Raw genomic sequence first — 20,697 nt, 5'->3', positions numbered from 1 at the left:
CTCTCCCCTTTTGATGGTTTTCTTTGGGGCAGATGCGGGTTACCTCCAGGGACGGCCGGACCTGCCTGCAGGTTCCCTCCTCCCATCCTTAAATCTCTCACTGAGCTGGGCTTCCCCCACTCCCATTCCCCCCTGTCTGGACCTAGAGTCTGGTGGGATCTCAGGACAGAGAATGCAGCAGAGACCCCTGGGGTCTCCACCCGCTATCCTCACTCTGTAAGGGTCTTGGGATAGTGTGCGTCCTGCCCTGGTAGTCTGGAAGGGTCCCCGTGTATGAGACCCCTAGGTGCATGCCCTGCTGTTTGCAGTGTGGGTATAGTGCAGGGGGGTCCCAGTGCAGAAACCAGTGCAGAGTTCACAGCAGGGTCTCCCCTAAATGTGTGTCTTACCTTCAGGGGGGGGGTCCCCTTGCAGAGGGTGCAGCATTGCAGAGGGTGCAGGAAGATCCTGGCAGCATGCTTCAGTGTTTGTAGCTGATGTCACGGGAGCCATTTTCCCTTAGTCTGGCTAGTCTCCGGTTGGCAGCCATGTTTGTGTAGCCGGATGATGTCACTGGGTCGTTTTCCCTTAGTCTGGGAGATGCTGGAGAAAACTGAAGCTTCGTGGGGATGCCAAACCTCCTCCTCTTCCTTCTTAGTTTCCTCTTCCTGTGCCCGGGGATAACTATGTCCATGATGATGCTGGGTTTAAATTCTCTGCGCTCCTCCGGTTGGTAGGGTGAGTCTTTGGGGGTTCCTGTTATCTCTCTCTCTGCTGATAGGTACCCTAAACCTTGAGGGGACCCTTTAGTGTTGCTAAAAGATTGTTTTTGTACTGTTAGGTCTTCCTTTTCTGATGGAGCCTCAGGGTCACATCTCCCTCACAGACCCCCTCATTAAGGTGGCAGGTCCCTCTGGAACCCAGCTTCTAATATTTGCACTGACGGCGGTCCTGCAGTCCTTTGTGTCCTGGGTGGAAGTAACATGTGGGCAAAGGCCCAAGAGGAAGCATCCCCCGCCTTCCCCTGCTCAGGCTGTCTCATTTGATTCTGAGCCTGATGCTGCCATAAATGCGGCCCATCCAGGGGGGCTTAATATCACACCCCCTGATCCATCCGATAGTGAGGATGATTCCTCCATGGTCGCAGCAGCTAATGAAAAATCGCTGGTAGACGCACTTATCACTGCAGTGCGTGAGACTTGAAAAATGGAGGATGCGGCTGATGTAGCCACAGACATAGCTATGTCCTTTGGTACGCACAAGTCGCATCGTACTCCAAAGGTGTTTCCTCATGTGCCCTATTTTGACAGGTTTTCCTGTAAGGATTGGGAACAACCAAAATTACCTTTTGTGGTCCCCAAACGTTTTGCTGTACGTTACCCTTTTGAGGAGTCCCTTTAAAAAAAAAGAAAGTGGGCTAGTCCACCAGTGGTGGACCCTCCTGTTTCCAGGTTGAATAAAGAAACCACGATCCCAGTAGAGGAATCCCCGTCCTTTAAGGACCTGGCTGACAAGAAAGCGGAGGCTGTGGCACACAGCATGTTTACTATGGCTTGTTCGGGATTGTGGCCAGTCTTTGCCTCAGCCCTGGTGTCTCAGAAACTAACTGAATAGGCCAAGCTTTTGCGCCAGAGCCGGGAGGGGGGGGGGGGTGAGCAGGTCCCTGCTGCTTTTGTTGATTTAGCAGACCAGTTGGTCCATGGGCTGCAGTTTATTTGTGATGCAGCTTTGGATACAGCCCCTGTGCTTTCCAAACTTTCTGTTTCAGCGGAGGTGATTAGGCACGTGCTGTGGCTAAGCAAGCCTCTAAAAAAGCTCTCATTGATCTGCCCTTTCAATGCGATCGCTTGTTTGGGGCTACCCTGGATGACATCCTTAAGGGTATCATGGGTAGGAAGAGTACCTTCCTGCCACAGTCAAAGAAAGGGAAGGAGCCTTCCCACAGACAGGGGCCCTCCTTAGCCCATAGAAAATGATTTTGTGCTTCTGGCGCAGAGAATAAGGGAAATAGATCTTTCAAATCTTCCCCGGGAGGTTCCAAGCAACCTTGGTCGGGCCCTCCTCAGCCCATAGAAAATTATTTTGTGCTTCTGGGACGGAGAATAAGGGAAATATATCTTTCAAATCTTCCCCGGGAGGTTCCAAGCAACCTTGGTCTGGTAAGCCTAGCGCTAGCTTCCCCGGACTAGCAGACAAAACTCCTTCAGCATGAAGGTCTACCCTCACCCATTATTGGGGTGGGGGGACATCTTCACTGGTTTCTGGCCCCGTGGACTTCTTTGGTGAGCGTCAAGGAGATACGCAAAATGTTTCTTTTGGGGGTACCCAGAAAGGGGGACAAAGCTTGTCCTTTTCAGGTTTTTTTTAGGTCCTGAGTCTCGTGCGGATTTAATTCCTGCAAAGGTTCAGGTGATGTCTCAACTACCCAAGGTCCTCTCTATCCCTGTCCAGGGAATTGATTTACTTAGGTCTGATTCGTTTTCTAACCAGGGTGGTCCTTTGCACACTTCACGGACGTGTGAGTCGATTGGCGCTCATCCTCAATCCTTTTCTGTAGCTCAGATCTTAACCTTTCTTCAACAGGGCATTGATCAGAAGTTGGCCTTGAGTACCATCAAGGGCCAGGTGTCTGCCTTGGCAATCTTCTTTCAGCGACCCCTAGCCACGCATTTAGTTTTTACCTTCATTCAGGGGTTCAACATGTGGCCCCACCTATATAATCTCTTTTGCCGCCGTGGGATTTAAATGTAGTGCTTTTCAGTTCTCCAGAAACCTCCATTTGAAAATATTCGGGAGATTCCCTTGCCTACGTTATCCCAGAAGGTGACATTCTTGGTGGCTATTACCTTGGCCTGCAGGGTATCGGAATTGGTGGCATTATCCTGTTTCAGTCCCTATTTCGTGGTCCATAGGAATAAAGTGGTTCTTCGTCCTTGTCCATCATCCCTGCCCAAAATTGTCTCTGATTTCCCTTTGAATGAGGGCATTGTGTTGCCTTCCTTGTGTCCAAAGCCGAATCATCCCAAGGAATTTGCCTTGCATACCTTGGATGTGGTTTGTGCGTTACAGGTGTATTTGCCAGCTACTGAGTCTTTTCGGAGGTCAGACTTGCTGTTGAGGTTATGGACGGACCAAGAAAAGGGCTGGCCTCTTCTTCGGTTACCATCTCCAGATGGATCAGACAGACGGTGACTCAGGCCTATTCCATTAAAGGTCAGGTTCCACCTTTCCCTTTCACGGCGCATTATACTCGGGCGCTGAGTGCTTCTTGGGACTTCCGTCATCAGGCTTCAATATCGCAAGTTTGCAAGGCGTCCACTTGGTCGTGCATGCATACCTTCACGAAATTCTATTAGGTAGATACTTAGGCATCTGCGGATGCTTCTTTTGGCTGCTAAGTTTTGCAGGCTGTTACCTCTTGAGGGGTGTTTTTCTTTAAACCTTTATTTTTCAGATGGGGCTCCTGTGACCCGGTTAAGGCTCCTGTGTCCTGGTTGTTTAGCCTTGGGTTATTTTCCCCACGCCTCATTTTCCTTTTGGCACTGTTTTTGGACATCCCACTAGTTATGATTTAAGGAGCGCTGTGTCCATCGATGAACCAAAGAGAAAATGGGATTTTTGTACTTACCGTAAAATCAATTTCTCGGAGTTCATTGACGGACACAACACCCACTCCTCTATGGAGTTCTGATACTTCTAATACTGCTTGCTACTAAACTGATTACCTAGAGCAGAGAGGTGGGTTATATACCAGCTGAGGACAGCCTATGGGCGTAGCCAGTTGTTTTTTGTTCTGCCTAGTCCTACTCCTGGAGGAGGCAATATAACCCACTAGTTATGATTTATGGAGCGACGTGTCCTTCGATGAACAAAAGAGAAATAGGTTTTACGATAGGTACAAAAATCCAATTTTTATGCGTTGCTTTCTGTCTAACTCCAGGCAGGTTATAGTAATAAAGTAAGTAAAGGGACGGGTGCACTGTTGAATATGACATTTGGATTTTGTTCCTTATCTGTGATGTTTCTTTTTAAATTTGGAGTACACCGGTCCATTGTTTGTGTTATTAGTGCTCTCTAAATTCAAGACAAGCCGAGGGACTAGTCATCGGTATTGCCTTTAGGTTCCTGCAGCTAATCTTTCCCCCAATACCAACTTTCCATGCCTTGTTCTGCACTGTATGCATCTTCTCTCCAGTGAACAGAAAAGTAGTGACATACCAAAACCCAAAATCGCATGACGCTAGCAGTCAGAGACAGGGGTGCCCAACTCGATTTCATTGTGGGTCACATCAGCAACATTGTTGTCCTCAAAGGGCTATTTTCATTTGTAAAACTCGATTTCCAAAACACCCCTCCCCCTTACATCAGATGTCAAGAGCGCCCTACCTTCCTTTACATCACAGTGCATGCGCCTTACCTTGTGCTGCTGCCGGGAAGAAACTGGGGGTGAAGTTGGGAAGCAGAAACTGCAAGGTCTGGAGGAGGGCTGCAGTCAGCTGCCTGAGTCTGCTAAATTCTGAGACCGGGGGGGGGGGGGTCAGAGAAGAGGGGCTTCTGTGGCTGCACAGAGAGGTGCCGCATCTGTAGGAGGAGTTCTGTCCTCTGCTGCTGAATACTGAGACAAGGTGGGGGCGGAGAGGAGGGAATTGTTGCGGCTGCACAGAGAGGCGCAGTGTCTGTAGAAGGAGTTCTGTCCTCTCTGCTGCCGGCTGCTGAGACGAGGGACAGAGATGAGCCTTTTCTTGGCTGAAGAAACTAGCTCAGGATCTGGTGGAGGAGTTCTGTTGTCCTCTCTGCTGCAGGCTGCTATGATGAGGTGGGGCTGAGATGAGGGGGGTGCTGCAGCTGCAAGAGAGGTGCAAGGGCCACATTAAAAGGCCTGGTGGGCTGGATTCAGCCCACGGGTCTTGTGTTTGACACGTGCCTTAGATCTCATTCTGCAGATATATAGCCACAAGGCTCAAAGCATAGGAATTTCACAGTTATCTTTAGGAGGAATTTAAGTGAAATGTATATTTTCAGGTAACTGCTTAGGCACAGATGACATTAGATTGTAAGATAGCTGACCTTTGCTTTTTCAGTTCAAGTGTACATTACACAGCAGTTTTCCGCTTGCTGTGGGTTTAGTGCAGCAAATCACCCAGGGTTTTGTTCAAAATGACCAGCGTTAGACATAAGTAATTTAAATGTAAATTCTTTATCAAATTTTTCTTTCTTAATTCAGCGTCATTTGAATTTTGTGGTTTGCATACTTGTAAGTAGGTTGATTTTATTTTGTAACGTATTGCTTGGCTGAAATTACGTATGAACATTGTATCTAGCTCATGATAATCCTTTGCAATTTGAAGGATAGTGTGCTGTCATAAGCTGCTATAGTGTGCTGTCATAAGCTGCTAAACCTCATGTCAGTGTAGTGTAAAGCTTAACTCCATTTACAAATTCAGATTGACTACAGCAATTGCAGATTAGTTATCTGGTTAAAGTTTGCTAGTATACATTTATAAAAAAAGTAAGCAGCAGCTTTACATTGAAAGTAGATGACCCATATCAACACCCTAAACATGAGGACATTGATATGGGTTTAACACTATTTAGTTGCTCATATTTTTTCTTTAAGAAGATGCACTGACCAAGTCTAAAGACCCGTACACACGCAACGATTATCGACCGACCGATCGTCCGCCTTTTGTCCAGAGTGGTGTCTGTTGGTTGGAATGTGCCTAGACTGCACACGAATTTTCTCGCCCAACAAAATTCTACTTCAGAAGTGATGTCATGTGTTGGTTTGCTTTCTTTGTGTTCTTTCTTCTCTGAGCATGCCCAGACTTGCTCATTAGATTTTTCCCTGTCGAAATCTGTACTGACTGCACGAAAATCGGCCGTGTTTTGACAGCGGACAAAAATTTTATAGCCTGCACACCAGATTTTTTTCGGCCGAAAAGTCGGAGTTGGTTGTCGGAAGCATCATACTAACAAGCCGAAAATCGGCAGATCGGTCGTCAGACGAAAATTCCCTGCTGATTTTCGATGCGTGTGTACGAGGCTTAAAGCATTTATGCAGTTTTAAATATATTATTAGATGCTGTGGTTGATATATTTGAAACTGTATTGCAGTTCCTTTATTACACAGGTGATGGTGCTGTTGTCCTACTATTGATGAAACCGATCTGCTGAGATTGGTAATAGCCCATGAAATAAGTAGGCAGGAGCCAGCAGGCCATGTCTTGTAACCTTTGAGGTATATTAATGTGCCCTCTGAGCATTCCTTGTCTGTCTGGATGAGCTTTGAGCTGTGCAAGGGTGAGAGAGCTGCAAAATGAAGCTTCAAAACAAGATGTTAATGGTGAATCTGGCATAATCCGAAACCTATAAATATTCCAACCATGTTGTGATGAGAAGGCTTCTGTCTGCTTTTAGAGGAGAGACACCACAGAGCAAACTTTCCGCCTTGGAATCATGCTGTGTGTCTTACTGAGAACAGAGAAGACAGGGACTAGAGCAGCCGGCAGACACCCTTCTAGCTGCTAAGGAACAGCAAGTCTCAGCATGCCCTGGTTAAAGAGCAGCAGTTGGTTTAAGAAATGTTAATATACATGAGAGGCTTGCTACATATGCATGACATCTTCCCCATCTTTTTTATGTGTCAATTTTACATCAGTAAAAAGTCATTTTTTATACTATACAATTTAAGGCTTCATTCACACAGCCATAAACAATGTGCTGATGATATTACACGTGTTTTCTTTGAGAAGAGATCCTGCGTAACAATCAGTAAAATACTTGCATATAGATGCGTTTGAACACGTAAAGACTCGTATGCATACATAATGATGACGTATACATGCATTTATAAGCATAATCACGTAAAGCGCATGTTCTTAGATGCAGATTCTGTGTTATACATCTGAATGCAATTTGTTTTATGCACCTATGTGAATGGCTCCATTCAAATCAGTGCAGCTGTGTTCAAATTCATAATTATGAAACACCTGTATATGCATGTTTTTATGGCTTTGTGAATAAAGCCTAATGGGCCATACACACTATACAATTGTCTTTAGATTTTTTTCATTCGATTTACCAAAACCATATAATATGAGGTCAAACCTAAACACTTTCAAGTTGTATGAAATCAGGCAGGCCCCTGCACTACATAGTTGAAGGTAAATCTAAAGGAAATCTAACAACAAAAGTTGTATAGTGTGTATCCAGCTTTAGACTGGCCATACATGTACAATTTTCTTGTACAATTTTTCTTTAGATTTACCAAAACCATATAATATGAGGTCAAACCTAAACACACTTTCAATTTGTATGCAATCAGACAGGCCCTTGCACTACATAGATGAAGATAAATCTAAAGAAAATTGAATTGTATCCTGTATGCCTTACACTTGCAAAATGTCAAGTACTCTATGCTAAATAGGTCAGTGCATATCACATACTTTAGAAATGTAACCCAAAGGTGGGATAACTGCAGGAATCCCCATGTGAATTTCTGAATTTCCACCTAGTCCAGGGTTTGTAGTGTGTTGGACTCAGGCTTACAGAATCCTTGGCTTTTTTTGTGTTTTGCTGTAAGCGAATGAATGTGGGCCTTAGGATCAGCTGTCGTTGACATTGCAGACCTTATTCTCAAAAAACACTGACCCCGACTAGACCTGCCAACTGGGAGAGCTCTTGTGGGGGCTGGATAGGTAATATTCAAATACAAACATTACATGCCTATTTATGTGAGCTTTAATAGGAAGCACTATTGTTCTTCTGTAATGGAGCTAGTTAATAAAGAAGTATGGGCAAAGCTTTTTTGGCTGTACTTCTCCTATAGATTACAGGAGTGCAGTTTGTTCTGCAGTCCTGTGACCCAGTTTCAGTTGACATTTGGCTAAAGCCCGCTGTCAGCTGACGTCACTCAACTGCTCCAGTTTTACAGATACCTGGGCTGGCAGTTGGATCAGCTTCTCAGGTACGCCGCTTGGAGACTGAGACAGCCATTCCCTCCCCTCCCCAGCCCAACTCTCCAGTGAGCGCTGGAGGGGCAGAGCAGAGAGCCGGTGACTGACAGTCACCGCTTTTCTCAGAGTGGTGGCGAGAACTGAGTGTCTTGATTGTTCGCTCCGTTCACAGTGCAGAGACGTCAAGGGACAGATGCTGCAATGGATCAATGCTGCATCTACCTAGGTGAGTATAAAGGGTTTTTGTTTTTGCTTTGTTAACCTCATACTTCTCTTTTAAAACTACAGTATGTTGCTTCTAAATGAATTATTAACCATTTCCCATCCGCCCTATAGGAAAATGACAGCGGGAAGGTGTTTGCATTATCCTGACCGGATGTCATATGACGGCGGCAGGATAATGCGCTCTGCCCCAACCCCCCCCCCCCCCCCCCCGGCACTCTGACACACCGCATCTCTGATCTTGGTAAAGAGCCTACTGACACAGGCTCTTTACCATGTGACCAGCTGTGTCCATTCACAGCTAGTCACATAGTAAATAGGAAGTGGCGTTGATCGGCTTTCCTTAGTTCGTGCCTGACAGGCACGAGTAGAGGAGAGCAGATCTGTGGCTCTCCTGACAGGGGGGTCTGCACTGGTAATCAGATCATTGATTACCAGTGCAAACCCTTAGGGGGGTGCCACTAGAACCACTAGGGATGCCCACCCATGACCCCAGGGATGGCAATCAGGGCTCAGGGAGCCCGTCAGTGCCCTCCCCATCAGTGCTGCCCACCAGTGCCCATCATTGCCATCTATCAGTGCTGCCCACCAGTGCCGCCTATCAGTGCACATTAGTGCCCATCAGTGCCGCCTATCAGTGCCACCTATCGGTGCCCAGCAGTGCTGTCTATCAGTGCCCACCAGTGCTGCATATCAGTGCTAACTATCAGTGCTGCCTATCAGTGCTGCCAATCAGTGCCCCATATTAGTGCCACCCCATCAGTGCCTCCTCATCAGTGCCTGTCAGTACAGCCTCATCAGTACAGGAAAAATGTATCTATTTACAAAATTGTATAACATAAACAAAAAAACTTTTTTTTTTTTTTTTTTTCAAACGTTTCGGTCTTTTTTTATTTGTTTAGCAAAAAAGAAAAAACCTTGTGGTGATCAAATATTACTAAAAGAAAGCTCTATTTGTGGGAACAAAATGACATAAATTTGGTGTAGGTACAGTGTTGCATGACCACACAATTGTCATGTAAAATGCAACAGCGCTAAAAGCTGAAAATTGGCCTGGGCAGGAAGGGGGTGAAAGTGCCCGGTATTGAAGTGGTTAAACTAAACATTGTACCTTGTACTGCTAGTAATTAGGGAGTGTAGATTTTTACTTTGTACCTAACGCCTCAAAAAATGTTAACATTATGGGATTTAATCGCTAGTTACTTACTGCTCAGGAATTGCATTGTTTTGGTTTAGAAATAGCATGGTAAACTTTATTGTATAGACGAAAAGATCTGTATAGGACAGTGGATGAGTTTGGCCAATCTCTTCTTTTTGACTAATAAATTCTCGTTTAGGCCACATGCAGACACAATTTCTAGAAGGAGAAAAGCTGCTTAAAAAGTGACTAAAGCCGTGCATTTTACACGCATTTAAACATGTTTAGGTGTGTCAAGCATTTGAGCATTAATCGATTTAGTTGGCCAGAGTATTAATTTATTCTGGTCTATGGAATGCATTGATGCTCAAACACTAGACGTGTTAACATGCGCTTAGACGCATTCAACGTGTTTTTTGCTTTTCAACTTCAGCCTGTAGATGCTTAAGCCTGCATGGACACATAAGCCTAAACCGGCCATAAATGGTTCAAAACTTGGGAGGGTCAGCAAGGGGCTGAATAATTTTGCACGCCCAATTTTTCAGTTTTTTATTTGTTAACAAAGTTTGAAATATCCAATAAATTTTGTTCCACTTCATGATTGTGTCCCACTTGTTGATTCTTCACAAAAAATGACAGTTTTATATCTTAATGTTTGAAGCCTGAAATGTGGCAAAAGGTCACAAAGTTCAAGGGGGCCGAATACTTTCGCAAGGCACTGTATAGATGTGTGTGTGTGTGTGTGTGTGTATATATATATATATATATATATATATATATATATATATATATATATATATATATATATGTGTGTGTGTATATATATATATATATATATATATATATATATATATATATATATATATATATATATGTGTATATATATATATAATATAATGTGTGTGTGTTTGTGTGTATATATATATATATATATATATATATATATATAAAATAGATTGTACCCAAGTCGATCCTGCTATTGACTTGGTTTCAACCAGCATGTCGGATTTCTAGCATGTGATTATTGCCAACGGCTATAGCTGCTAGCAATAATTGTGTTCTCCTGGCGTGGGTGGCTCCCCACACCCCCACCTGCCAGGAGAAAACAATACCTTTCCGTGGTTGCAGGAAAGAAAATCGCATTATCTATGGCCTGCCTTATAAAGAGGACACAAAAAATACACTTGACACCTGTAAAATCGACATTTTTTAAAGCCCAATGTGCATGAGGCCTTAGGCTGATTCTGCAGAGAATCCTTTAGTTCAGCAGCCCCAGTTGCATGCTTACATTCAGGCAAATATAATATATATTCTCAAAGAAAAACCTGCATGAATATGAGGCTGGTATATTAATTGCATATTTGTATGACACTCTGTCTCCAGCTGACTCGGCTTCTATTTTGCTACAATTTGCTATTAAGTGACTTATAAATCCATAAACGTAGGACCATTAGGATCAGCTCTCCAGATCAGGGGTAGGAGGACTTTTCTCTCCTGCTATAAATCTCTCCTGCAAGCGAAGCTTCATTTCCACGATCTGTCCTCTGGAAACAGACGTTTAGCAGCAGAATCACTCTGAGAAAAGGCAGCTTACATTTTTTAATATAATCGTATTGTAAATTAACACTTCGCTGGAAGTTATGATGAGAGTGCTAGGATCAACTGATTTAGATATCCCTTTACTAGTACAGAGTGGACTTGCATGTGTTCTGGATTATATTATTTATGAGTGTAGAGATGGAGATACTGTATACACACATGCATGTGTCTGTGTGTGTGTATATAATATAAAAAAAATAAATGTGCGTGTGTGTGTGTATGTATATATATATATATATATATATATATATATATATATATATATATATATATATATATATACACATTCATTTTTATTTTTAATTATTCTTCTGCAAAACAGTAATAGATTTTGCATTGATTGTTTGCTGGCACATTTCACAGCCTTTACCATTAAGGTTACAAAGCTCTAGATCAATATATAACTTAAACTCATTATATGTAGCCTTGCAAGGAAAGACAGGCATGAAGCCCACCTTTTTTTTTTTTTCTCTGGGAGGGGTTGCTGAGATTGCCCCAAGTCCCGGAGAGAATTGTGCTCTCTTTTGATACGTTGTGGGTGACTTTGTCCCGTTTTGAAGGTAACAGCTTATTACAAGCACATTTAAATCCCCCCATTAATAGGAGCAATTAAAGAATAGCTCCATTTCCAGCAAATTAACAACCCGGAGAGGTAATTGCGACATAAATGAAGATAAATTTGTTTTAATGTTGCGAGAAAGGGAGGGAGGCCAGGAGAGAGTGTCAGGTTTTGGGAGGGGGGGATGTTTTATGGCTAATGTAGGATTCATTGCTCTGGCCGAGCAGAGCTTAAGGGGCAATGTGGGGCGGGGGGGGGGGGGGGGCGCTGCTTTCCAAAACTAGAAGTGTTTAATGTCAGCATCAAAGGTGCGTGCTCATCTGAGCTTTACCATGGTAGTGTGTGAAATCCATGTTTATATACGGTTCTGTTCACTGGATCTTGTGCATCCACAGCTGGTAGCGTTTTTTTTCTGCAGCATGCATTATTTTAGAATATTGATACTTTTATAGCATGCTTTTTTTTAACAATTCGTTTGCTTTCATATATACATTTTAAGTGAAAAATATAATTGATAAAATTTGGCTCTTGAGAAAAATGCATTGTAAGGCTCGCCATACATTATACAAATTTATTGTACAGTTTTCTTTTAGATTTACCAAAACCAGCAAATAAGGTCAATCCTAAACACTTTCAATTTGTATGCAATCAGGCAGGCCCTTGCACTACATAGTTGAAGGAAAATCTAAAGGAAATTGAATAGGAAAATAGTATAATATATGACCAGCTTGAGGCTCTTGAAGTAGTTGCATTCAATTTAGAGCATTAAAAGGAAACTATACTGTTTTTGCAGTTTGTTTAGATATAGGAGTTGTTAAGTATTAGTGCTGTGATCTGCGTTGTGAGGTCTCTGCACATCCCTCTGTAGTGACTTTGCACAGCATGCTCTCGTGTGTGTTGGGGGGTAGGAGGGTTATTTCTTTCTTTTAAATTACAGAACATTTTCAATTACCTTACCTAATTACCTGTTCATTTTTAAAATTGGGTATTGGGGTGTTGGTCAGGAGAGTGTTGGGTATCACGTGAGATTATGGGATAAATTGTACTTTTGGTTTATGCTTGAATATTTTACGTTTTCAGTAGTGCTGAAATCGTTAACTCCTAGTGTATGTGTGTGTGTGTGTGTGTGGGTGTATATATATATATATATATATATATATATATATATATATATATATATATATATATATATATACAGTATATATATATACTGTACATATATATATATATATATATATATATATATATATATATATATATATATAAGGTGTGTATATATGTGTGATCAGCTTAATAAAAAAAAAAGAAAAATCATCCATATAAATGCTATTAAAAGCTTTTTCTGTGTATGGTATATGAATACATTTATACATGGGTGCAGCCTTATTTTTGCAGTACATATGCAGGTTCTATTTCCTGCCCAGTAGCAGTACACAGTGACACTGCTTTTCTGTATCTCCCACTCAGGGAAGTCCACATGTAAGGCACCTGAACATTTTTCAGTAGTCATTAAACAGGGATGCTAATCCTATTCCCTGATATAGAAATGACCACTAGGGGGAGAATTTACACATTTATACATTAAAAACAATCATCAAACGTAATTTAAGGAAATGCTGTGTTTAAAAAAAAAATATATATATATATATATATATATATATATATATATATATATATATATATATATATATATATATTATTTATCTACACACATTGCTCAAAATAATTAAAGGAACACTTTGAAAACACATCAGATTTCAATAGGGAAAAATATCATGCTGGATATATATACTGATGTGGACTGGGTAATGTGTTAGGAAGGAAAGGATGCCACATTGTTTGATGGAAATGAACATTATCATCCTACAGAGGGCTGAATTCAAAGACACTCAGAAAATCAAAGTGAAAAAATGATGCAGCAGGCTAGTCCATTTTTCTGAAATTCCATTGCAGCTACTCAAATTGATACTCAGTAGTTTGTATGGCCCCCACGTGCTTGTATGCATGCCTGACAACATCAGGGCATGCTCCTAATGAGACAACGGATCGTGTCCTGGGGTATTTCATCCCAGATCTGGACCACGGCATCACTGAGGTGCAACTTGGCAGAGTTGAATGGACCAAAATATAATGTCCCAGAGGTGTTTCATTGGATTTAGGTCAGGCGCGGGGGCTATTTAATCGTATCCATTCCTTCATCCTCCAGGAACTGGCTGCATACTCTTGCCACATGAGGCCTGGCATTGTCGTGCACCAGGAGGAACCCAGGACCCACTGCACCAGCGTAGATTTTTACAGTGGGTTCAAGGATTTAATTCCAATACCTAAGGGCAGTCAGGGTGCCATTGTCTTGCCTGTAGAGGTCTGTGCGTCCCTCAATGAATATTTCTCCTCAAACCATCACTGACCCCCCACCAAACCGGTTATGCTAAACGATGATACAAGCAGCATAACCTTTATCCACGGCTTCTCCAGACGCTTTCACGTCTGTCACACGTGCTCACGGTAAACTTACTCTTATTTGGGAAAAGCACAGGGTGCCAGTGGCAGACCTGGCAATTCTGGTGTTCAATGGCAATTGCCAGCCAATCTCTGCGGTGCCGGGCAGTGAGCAAAGGGCCCACTAGAGGACATCTGGCCCTCGGTGTATATGTATGTATGTATGTGTGTGTGTGTGTGTGTGTATATATATATATATATATATATATAATATATTATTTTATTTTATTTTTTTCAGTAAAAAAAACCTTACAATGGGGAAAAAAATCATCTTTTTATAAAAAAAAAACAAGCAGATGTAAAAATGGAAAAGGAACTTATCAAAAAATAAAAAAGCTAGCATCAGAAAAGAGCCATAGTAACAGACCGGGATGTGCACTTACTGAGAAGACATGTTGGTGTCAAAGTTTTGTGTACATACAATGCCAAACCACAATCTGCTTTCCACTGTATTTTGATATTGCCTGGCATACAATTAACTAGAGCTGCAGGATTCTGGATAAAATGAGAATCACAATTTTTTGCTTAGAATAAAGATCACGATTCTTGGCGTAACATCATCTTTTACATTATACAAAAAAAAAATCAAAAAAATTGGGCTAACTTTACTGTTTAGCTTTTTTTTTTAAAATTCATTAAAGTGTATTTTTTTTTGCAAAAAAACGAGTTTGAAAGAATTCAGCGCAAATACAGTGTGACATAAAAGATTGCAACGATCGCCATTTTATTCTCTAGGGTCTCTGCTAAAAAAAAAAAAAAAAAAAAAATATATATATATATATATATATGTATATGTGTGTGTATGTATGTATGTATGTATATGTATATATATATATATATGTGTGTGTGTGTGTGTGTGTATATATATATATATATATATATAATGTTTGGGGGTTCTAAGTAATTTTCTAGCAAAAATACTGATTTAACTTGTAAGCAACAAGTGTCAGAAAAAGGCTTAGGCCCTGTTCACACCTGAGAGTATTTCAGCTCATAAAACACTCATCTCTGAAGTCTCAAAACACCCAACAAGCAAAATCAATCCCATTCATTTCATGGCCCCTGTTCATATCTGAGCATTCTGTTGCCTGTAGCAAAACGCCTGAAGCTCAAAAAAGTACACAAGCTTCTTTTTTGGCAGATTACAAGCATTTTTGTTAGATGACAATGCCTGCCTCCAAACACCTGCAAAAAACACCTGAAAAAGCCTGAAAAAAACACCTGAAAAAGCCAGAAAAAAACACCTGAAAAAAGCCCCCAAAAAATGCCTGAAAACAATACGCTCAGGTGTGAATGGAGCTTAATGCTGGCCATACACTATAGGCAAAATTGGCCGAAATTCAGCCGTTTGGACAGTTCTTTCGTTTTTTTGGACAGGTAATGGGCACGAATCGGTAATCGGTTGTGACGTTTTTGAGCCAAAAAAGACAAAGGACAAGTTTGGAAATTTTCTGCCGAACGAGCGATAAATTGAAAGGTTAATGTGTTTCTCGTCCAAGCTGTTTGCACTAGGTATATGTGAAAAAACTAACAAAAAACAGATTCATTTATATCCATTTAACGATTTATCGGTCATTACATGATGGCACGATCATTTGCTCTCATGGCCGAGTGTTAGTTTTTCGAAAATGAGTTTGAAGGATTTAGTCTTTAAGAGGTTAATCTGCCCTCATTTACAGACGAAGTTCATTCCTTTTGAGCCCCTTTCACACAGGCATGTCAGTTTTTTTGGCGGATCTGAACGGATGCCCCGTGCATCTCTATGGGGCATAGGATGTCAGCAGAGACATGTTTGCTGACATCCGATCCGTCAAATCCGTACGGATGGAAACCCTATTTTCCATCCGTGTGGCGGGTCAGATGGGATCGGATGAGAATGGACAGACGGTCCGTTCCTATCCGTTTCCCCCATAGAGAAGAGCGGGGACCTGATAGCTCCGCCTCCGCACACAGCAAGAGACAGAGAGCTGCCATCCACCTGCGCAGCGGGGGATCGGTGGATTGATCCCCCGCTGAGAAAAACAGAGTCCGCTGACGGACCGGAATGTGTGAAAGGGGCCTTGATCTAAAATAACGAAATGATACATTGTAAAGCATTGTGTTGATAGTTATCTTGCAGCCTTCACAATATTGTTAAACATTTGCTGGAGGCTCTTTTTTTTTTCTGACAGCCATGAGTGAGCAGAGATCGGCTCTGAATGAATCGAGGAAAAGCCGTTTTAGGCCCCGTTCACACTGGGGCGATCCGACTTCCCGGGGCGACCTCGCATGTCGCGGCGCGCAGCTCGCACCGCGACCTTGGAGCGGCCGGCAAGGACTTCATAACATTGAAGTCAATGCAGGTCGCTCCAGGTCGCCCCAAAGAAGCTCCGGACCCTTTTTCTAAGTTGGAGCGACTTGTGTCGCTCCTATTAGAACGGTTCCACAGCTTCTCTATGCCAGGCGACCTGTCAGGCGACCAGGTCGCCCCAGTGTGAATGGGGTCTTAGGACCGTGGGGGGGGGGGGGGGGGTGAATCGAGAGCACAATTTTTTTTTTTTTTTTTTTAATGATTAATCGTGCAACTCTACCATGAACCATTGCGTCCACCTGAGTAATAAGCCTTTTTATAGATTTACAAATGGGGAATAGTGGCTTGGCCTTAACAACCAATCAGATTCTCTTTTTTGTGTTTCTTTGGTAGAGTATAAAATGAAGGGAATATTGGTTTGACATTCAGATTTCTTACAATTTTATATGTGAAGCCTAGAGTAACGTTATTCTTCAGCATGCTAAAAATTTCTACACTGCAAATCTCATCCTACTAGCTTGATGTCGGGGGGTGTAGTCCGTTTCCTTGCTTAGCTGCCAAAACATGAAATGCAATAACTACAGAGAAATTGTGTAATGATCCTCGTGTTCATCACTTTATAAAACCTGCGTCTTCACCTTTTGTTTTTGTCCCCGTGCTAAGTTCTTTTGCATTTATTTTCCTCACTATTGCATGTGTTTTACCGTTTGAACTGACACAGTATCTTTGTTCTGTTCTTTCTCTAGTGGCCCAGAAGATCGTGGCAACTCGTAAAAAGCAACAGCTTTCCATCGGTCCCTGCAAGTCTCTGCCAAACTCCCCCAGCCACACGTCTGTTTGTTCTGCACAGGTGTCAGCTGTGCATATCAGCCAGGTATGCTCCCTTTAAACCATATGGATAAATAAACATTTGATTTGACATGACTAGATAACGGATGTTTTTCAGCTACTACTGTATGAAGGTAGATCATAGTAAGCTTAGTCTTTATAGACCTGAGTAAGCGTTTTTATGTGCGCACATAACTTCACTGCCTCCAACACCAAAGTTTGCCAGTACACACTTAAAGCGGTAGTATCCCGCTTTTTGACACTTTTACCTACAGGTAAGCCTATAATAAGGCTTACCTGTAGGTACAAATAATATCTCCGAAACCGGCATGGTTTAGGAGAGATTTACAGTGCATGCAGCCGCGAGCGCGAGCGGTGCATGCGCTCTGAAGGTCCGGGGGGACCTTCAATTAGTTTGCCGGGAGCTTGCCGGAAAATCACTCCCGCGCGCATGCCCTGGAGTGACGTCATCGCGGCTCCAGCAAATAATCGCGCCGGAGCCGTCTCTTACGGCCTATCACCGCGCCGGAGCCGCCGAACCCGGAAGAGACGGAGAGGGATCATGGCAGCGCCCGCATCGATGTCCGGGGGTCCGTGTCAGGGCTTCGTTCTAAGGTAAGTTACCCATAATGGGTTAGTATGCGATGCATACTAGCTCATTATGCCTTTGTCTTGCAGGTTTTTTTTAATTTTTTTTTTATTTTTTAGGGTTTACAACCGCTTTAAGGCGGCCATACAATGATCAAAATTCACCCAGTTCAGCAGAGACAGCTACATTTCGATCCATGTATGGGCAGACTGATTGTACCCAAGTCGATCCATTGATCAACTTGGGTACAACCAGCCTGTTGGATTTTTCTGCATGCGATCACTAGCATCAATCATTGTATTCTGCTGGCTGGGATGGCTCCCCGCTGACAGAATACAATAGCACTTAGGGAGGCATCCCCCCATCAAAACTGACTGGGTTGATGGGGGAATCTAGCAATTTTCTTTCCTTCCACACATATTGGAAGGAAAAAAATAGATTAATCTATGGCTTGCTTTAAATGTTAATGCTTGGATCATTGTCATGTTTATATGTAAAGAAAGAAGGTAGGGTGAAATCTGCCAGGCGCATGTGGCTTATCTCATGGAAACGTGATCGATCAGAACATATTTTTTTCTCACCTGCCCAAGTGTCATTTTCACTGGAAGAGTATGAGTTTTATTTGCATAGATGAGGGGTGGCTCTACCAGGTGTTTTTGGGACAGCTTATTTTAGGGAAATTTGAACGATCTGAACATTTTTTTTTCTCACCTGTACAGCTTTCACATTCCCTTATAGTTCATTGGCAGGCATTTGTCTAAACCATAAAAAAAAGAGATGATCCAGCTGAAAACACTCAAACTGTAGTCTCATAATTATGGGCAGGTTAAAGTCCAGTAAAAAACATTTTGGTGCTGCATAGAGCAGGGAAGGTTTTGAACCCTGTCATGTTTTTAATGCTGTCCAGGACTCCATTAGAGAGCTTTCTCATCCCTGTAAGATGAGCAATCCTGCCTTTGGTAACAATGTGCCAGTATCATGATCACTAACAGATCTCTTACCTTTTCCCTTGAAACTGCCTCTCCCCTAGCCAAACCAGTAAGCTGATATTCTCCCCATGCAATTTTTGTTAGGGGAACTGCTTACCTAGCTTGACAATTTTGCTGCTTGCAATGTGTTACTGGCTTTTTTTTTGGCTGTAGTGCCATTGTAGATTTTCCCTTTTTTCCTTTTTGGTGAAACCATTATCACTGGGACAGTAAGTGAGGGGAAATCTCTCTAACATGGCTCTGGATATCCGTAACAACCTTTAGGGCTGTCTTTTCAGAGTCTACTTCCAGCCCAATATAGGCATCACCTGTGATTAGTTTTATAAAGCTTACAAAAAACCAATAATAATTGTTTGTTTTGCATCTTTTTAAGAGTTTTAAGCTCTGCTCTGTGAGGACTAACTTATTTGTACTAGTGCCATTTCTCAAGCCCCTTCTCCACATTGCTGCTGGAGCTAGGTTGACAGCCTTCACTGTGATGGGTGTCCCCAAGAAAACACTATGGCTCCAGTGCTGCAGCCTGTAATATTGTTATTCTCTGATTCTAAACTCTATTCTATCTTAGAGTCTTCCCTTGCCCTGCCCAGTGTGGCCAACTCCTCAGCCCTTTCAGCTCAGATTTTTACTACAGTCATGCAGAACTTTATTGCTCAAATTACTTAGTTTTTACTAATTTTGACTACAAATTCCACTAGTGCCCATCCATGCCTTCCCCTGCAGATTCTGTATCTGATCTGCTTGTAGCCTCTGAAATTCTGTATAATTCGGGGTAACTCCTTTCCTTCCTGACAGAGCCTGCCTCCAAGGAGCCAGTCTTCTGCCATTACTCCTAAATTTCAAGAGGCAGCTTCAGGTTTCATTGATGCAGTGTTAACCACTCTGAAACTAGAAAATAACGGTTTCTTCTACCGGAAAAAAGTAATGGGGCATTTTTTTACCCTAATGCAGGGAATGTATTAAGGTAAAAAAAGTTTTGACTTTATAACCACTTTAGGAAAATTCTTTTCTCTCTTGGTCTACCCCCTGGATCTGGGACTCACCATTCTCTGCATGAAGGACACTTTTCAAACTGGGGAAAGTTTGTTAAACTTTGGAGACACCTGCAAAGCTTCCATCTTGGATGCTTGGGTGCAGGAAGTGGCTAGTTTCACTCCCAGCCCTCCCCTTGTTTTTTTTTTACCTCCAACCTTGCACAAATTAGCACATCTCCATCTAGCGCTCACTGGTCTTCTGGATCAAGGTGTCATTGCCTTAGTTCCTGTGACAATTTATGGATTTTACTCCAACATGTTTTTTTTTTCTCTGTTCCCAAAACTAAAGAACTGAGCTCGGAAATCAGGGAAGCCCCTTATTACCATATTTTAGAAGACCCACTAGATGGATGCCAGCCTGTTGTACTGGAGAGGAGTTTTGGACACTCTGTTAGTGCAAAGGCCTTTTTTGTCAGAAGAATCCTATTTCTCAATCAATATCCAGAGCTTCGGGTAACTTGGCTGTCTATACAGCTTTGGATCATCCTGCTGGAGGGTCACCCAATCCAGCATTCCTTCCTGAGCTTGCAGCAGCTGGACTCTGGGGAGTGGATCCTTCACCCTGAGGTGTTCCAGCACATGAATCACAGGTGGAGGCTGTTTGATGTAAACCACCTGGTTCAACAACAAACTGCACGGGTTTTCCTCCAGGTACAGGGATCCTCCAGTGGCAAAAGTGAATGCTCTGGCGGATTGGTGGGATCAGTACACCCTGTATGCCTTTTCCTCCCTTGAAAACTCTTCCTTGTCTGCTTCCTAGTATCGAGATGGGGGGCATTTTAGGTATCAAAAAGAAACAAAATGTGGTTGGTAGTGCCCTGCGAAGCGCCTCCATCCCTGTATACATACAATTACAGAGTTTTGCCCATTGGGACTTTAGATGAAGCACCACACAACCAGTAATAAAAACATAGTACAAGTTTAAATATATGCCAGCAATGAAACTGGGAAAAGGCTCTGGCGGATTGGTGGGTTCAGTACACCCCGTAGGCCTTTCCTCCCTTGAAAACTCTTCCTCC

The 20,697-nt window shown here is 42.6% G+C and overlaps 1 protein-coding gene across 7 annotated transcripts in view; it reads left to right on the top strand.

Annotated features, from left to right (window-relative positions):
• AGAP1 (ArfGAP with GTPase domain, ankyrin repeat and PH domain 1) overlaps positions 1 to 20,697 on the top strand; it is a 627,710-nt gene that overhangs the window by 393,897 nt on the left and 213,116 nt on the right. For all 7 annotated transcript variants that reach the window (XM_082260665.1, XM_082260664.1, XM_082260666.1 and 4 more), the window contains one exon: positions 16,988 to 17,115. In XM_082260665.1, coding sequence (XP_082116791.1) covers positions 16,988 to 17,115 — 128 coding nt within the window. The remainder of the gene's footprint in view (positions 1 to 16,987; positions 17,116 to 20,697) is intronic.

Source organism: Pelophylax lessonae, assembly GCF_965119305.1.
Source record: "Pelophylax lessonae genome assembly, chromosome: 6".
Lineage (NCBI taxonomy): Eukaryota > Metazoa > Chordata > Amphibia > Anura > Ranidae > Pelophylax > Pelophylax lessonae.
This window is presented reverse-complemented; position numbering and strand designations above follow the sequence as displayed.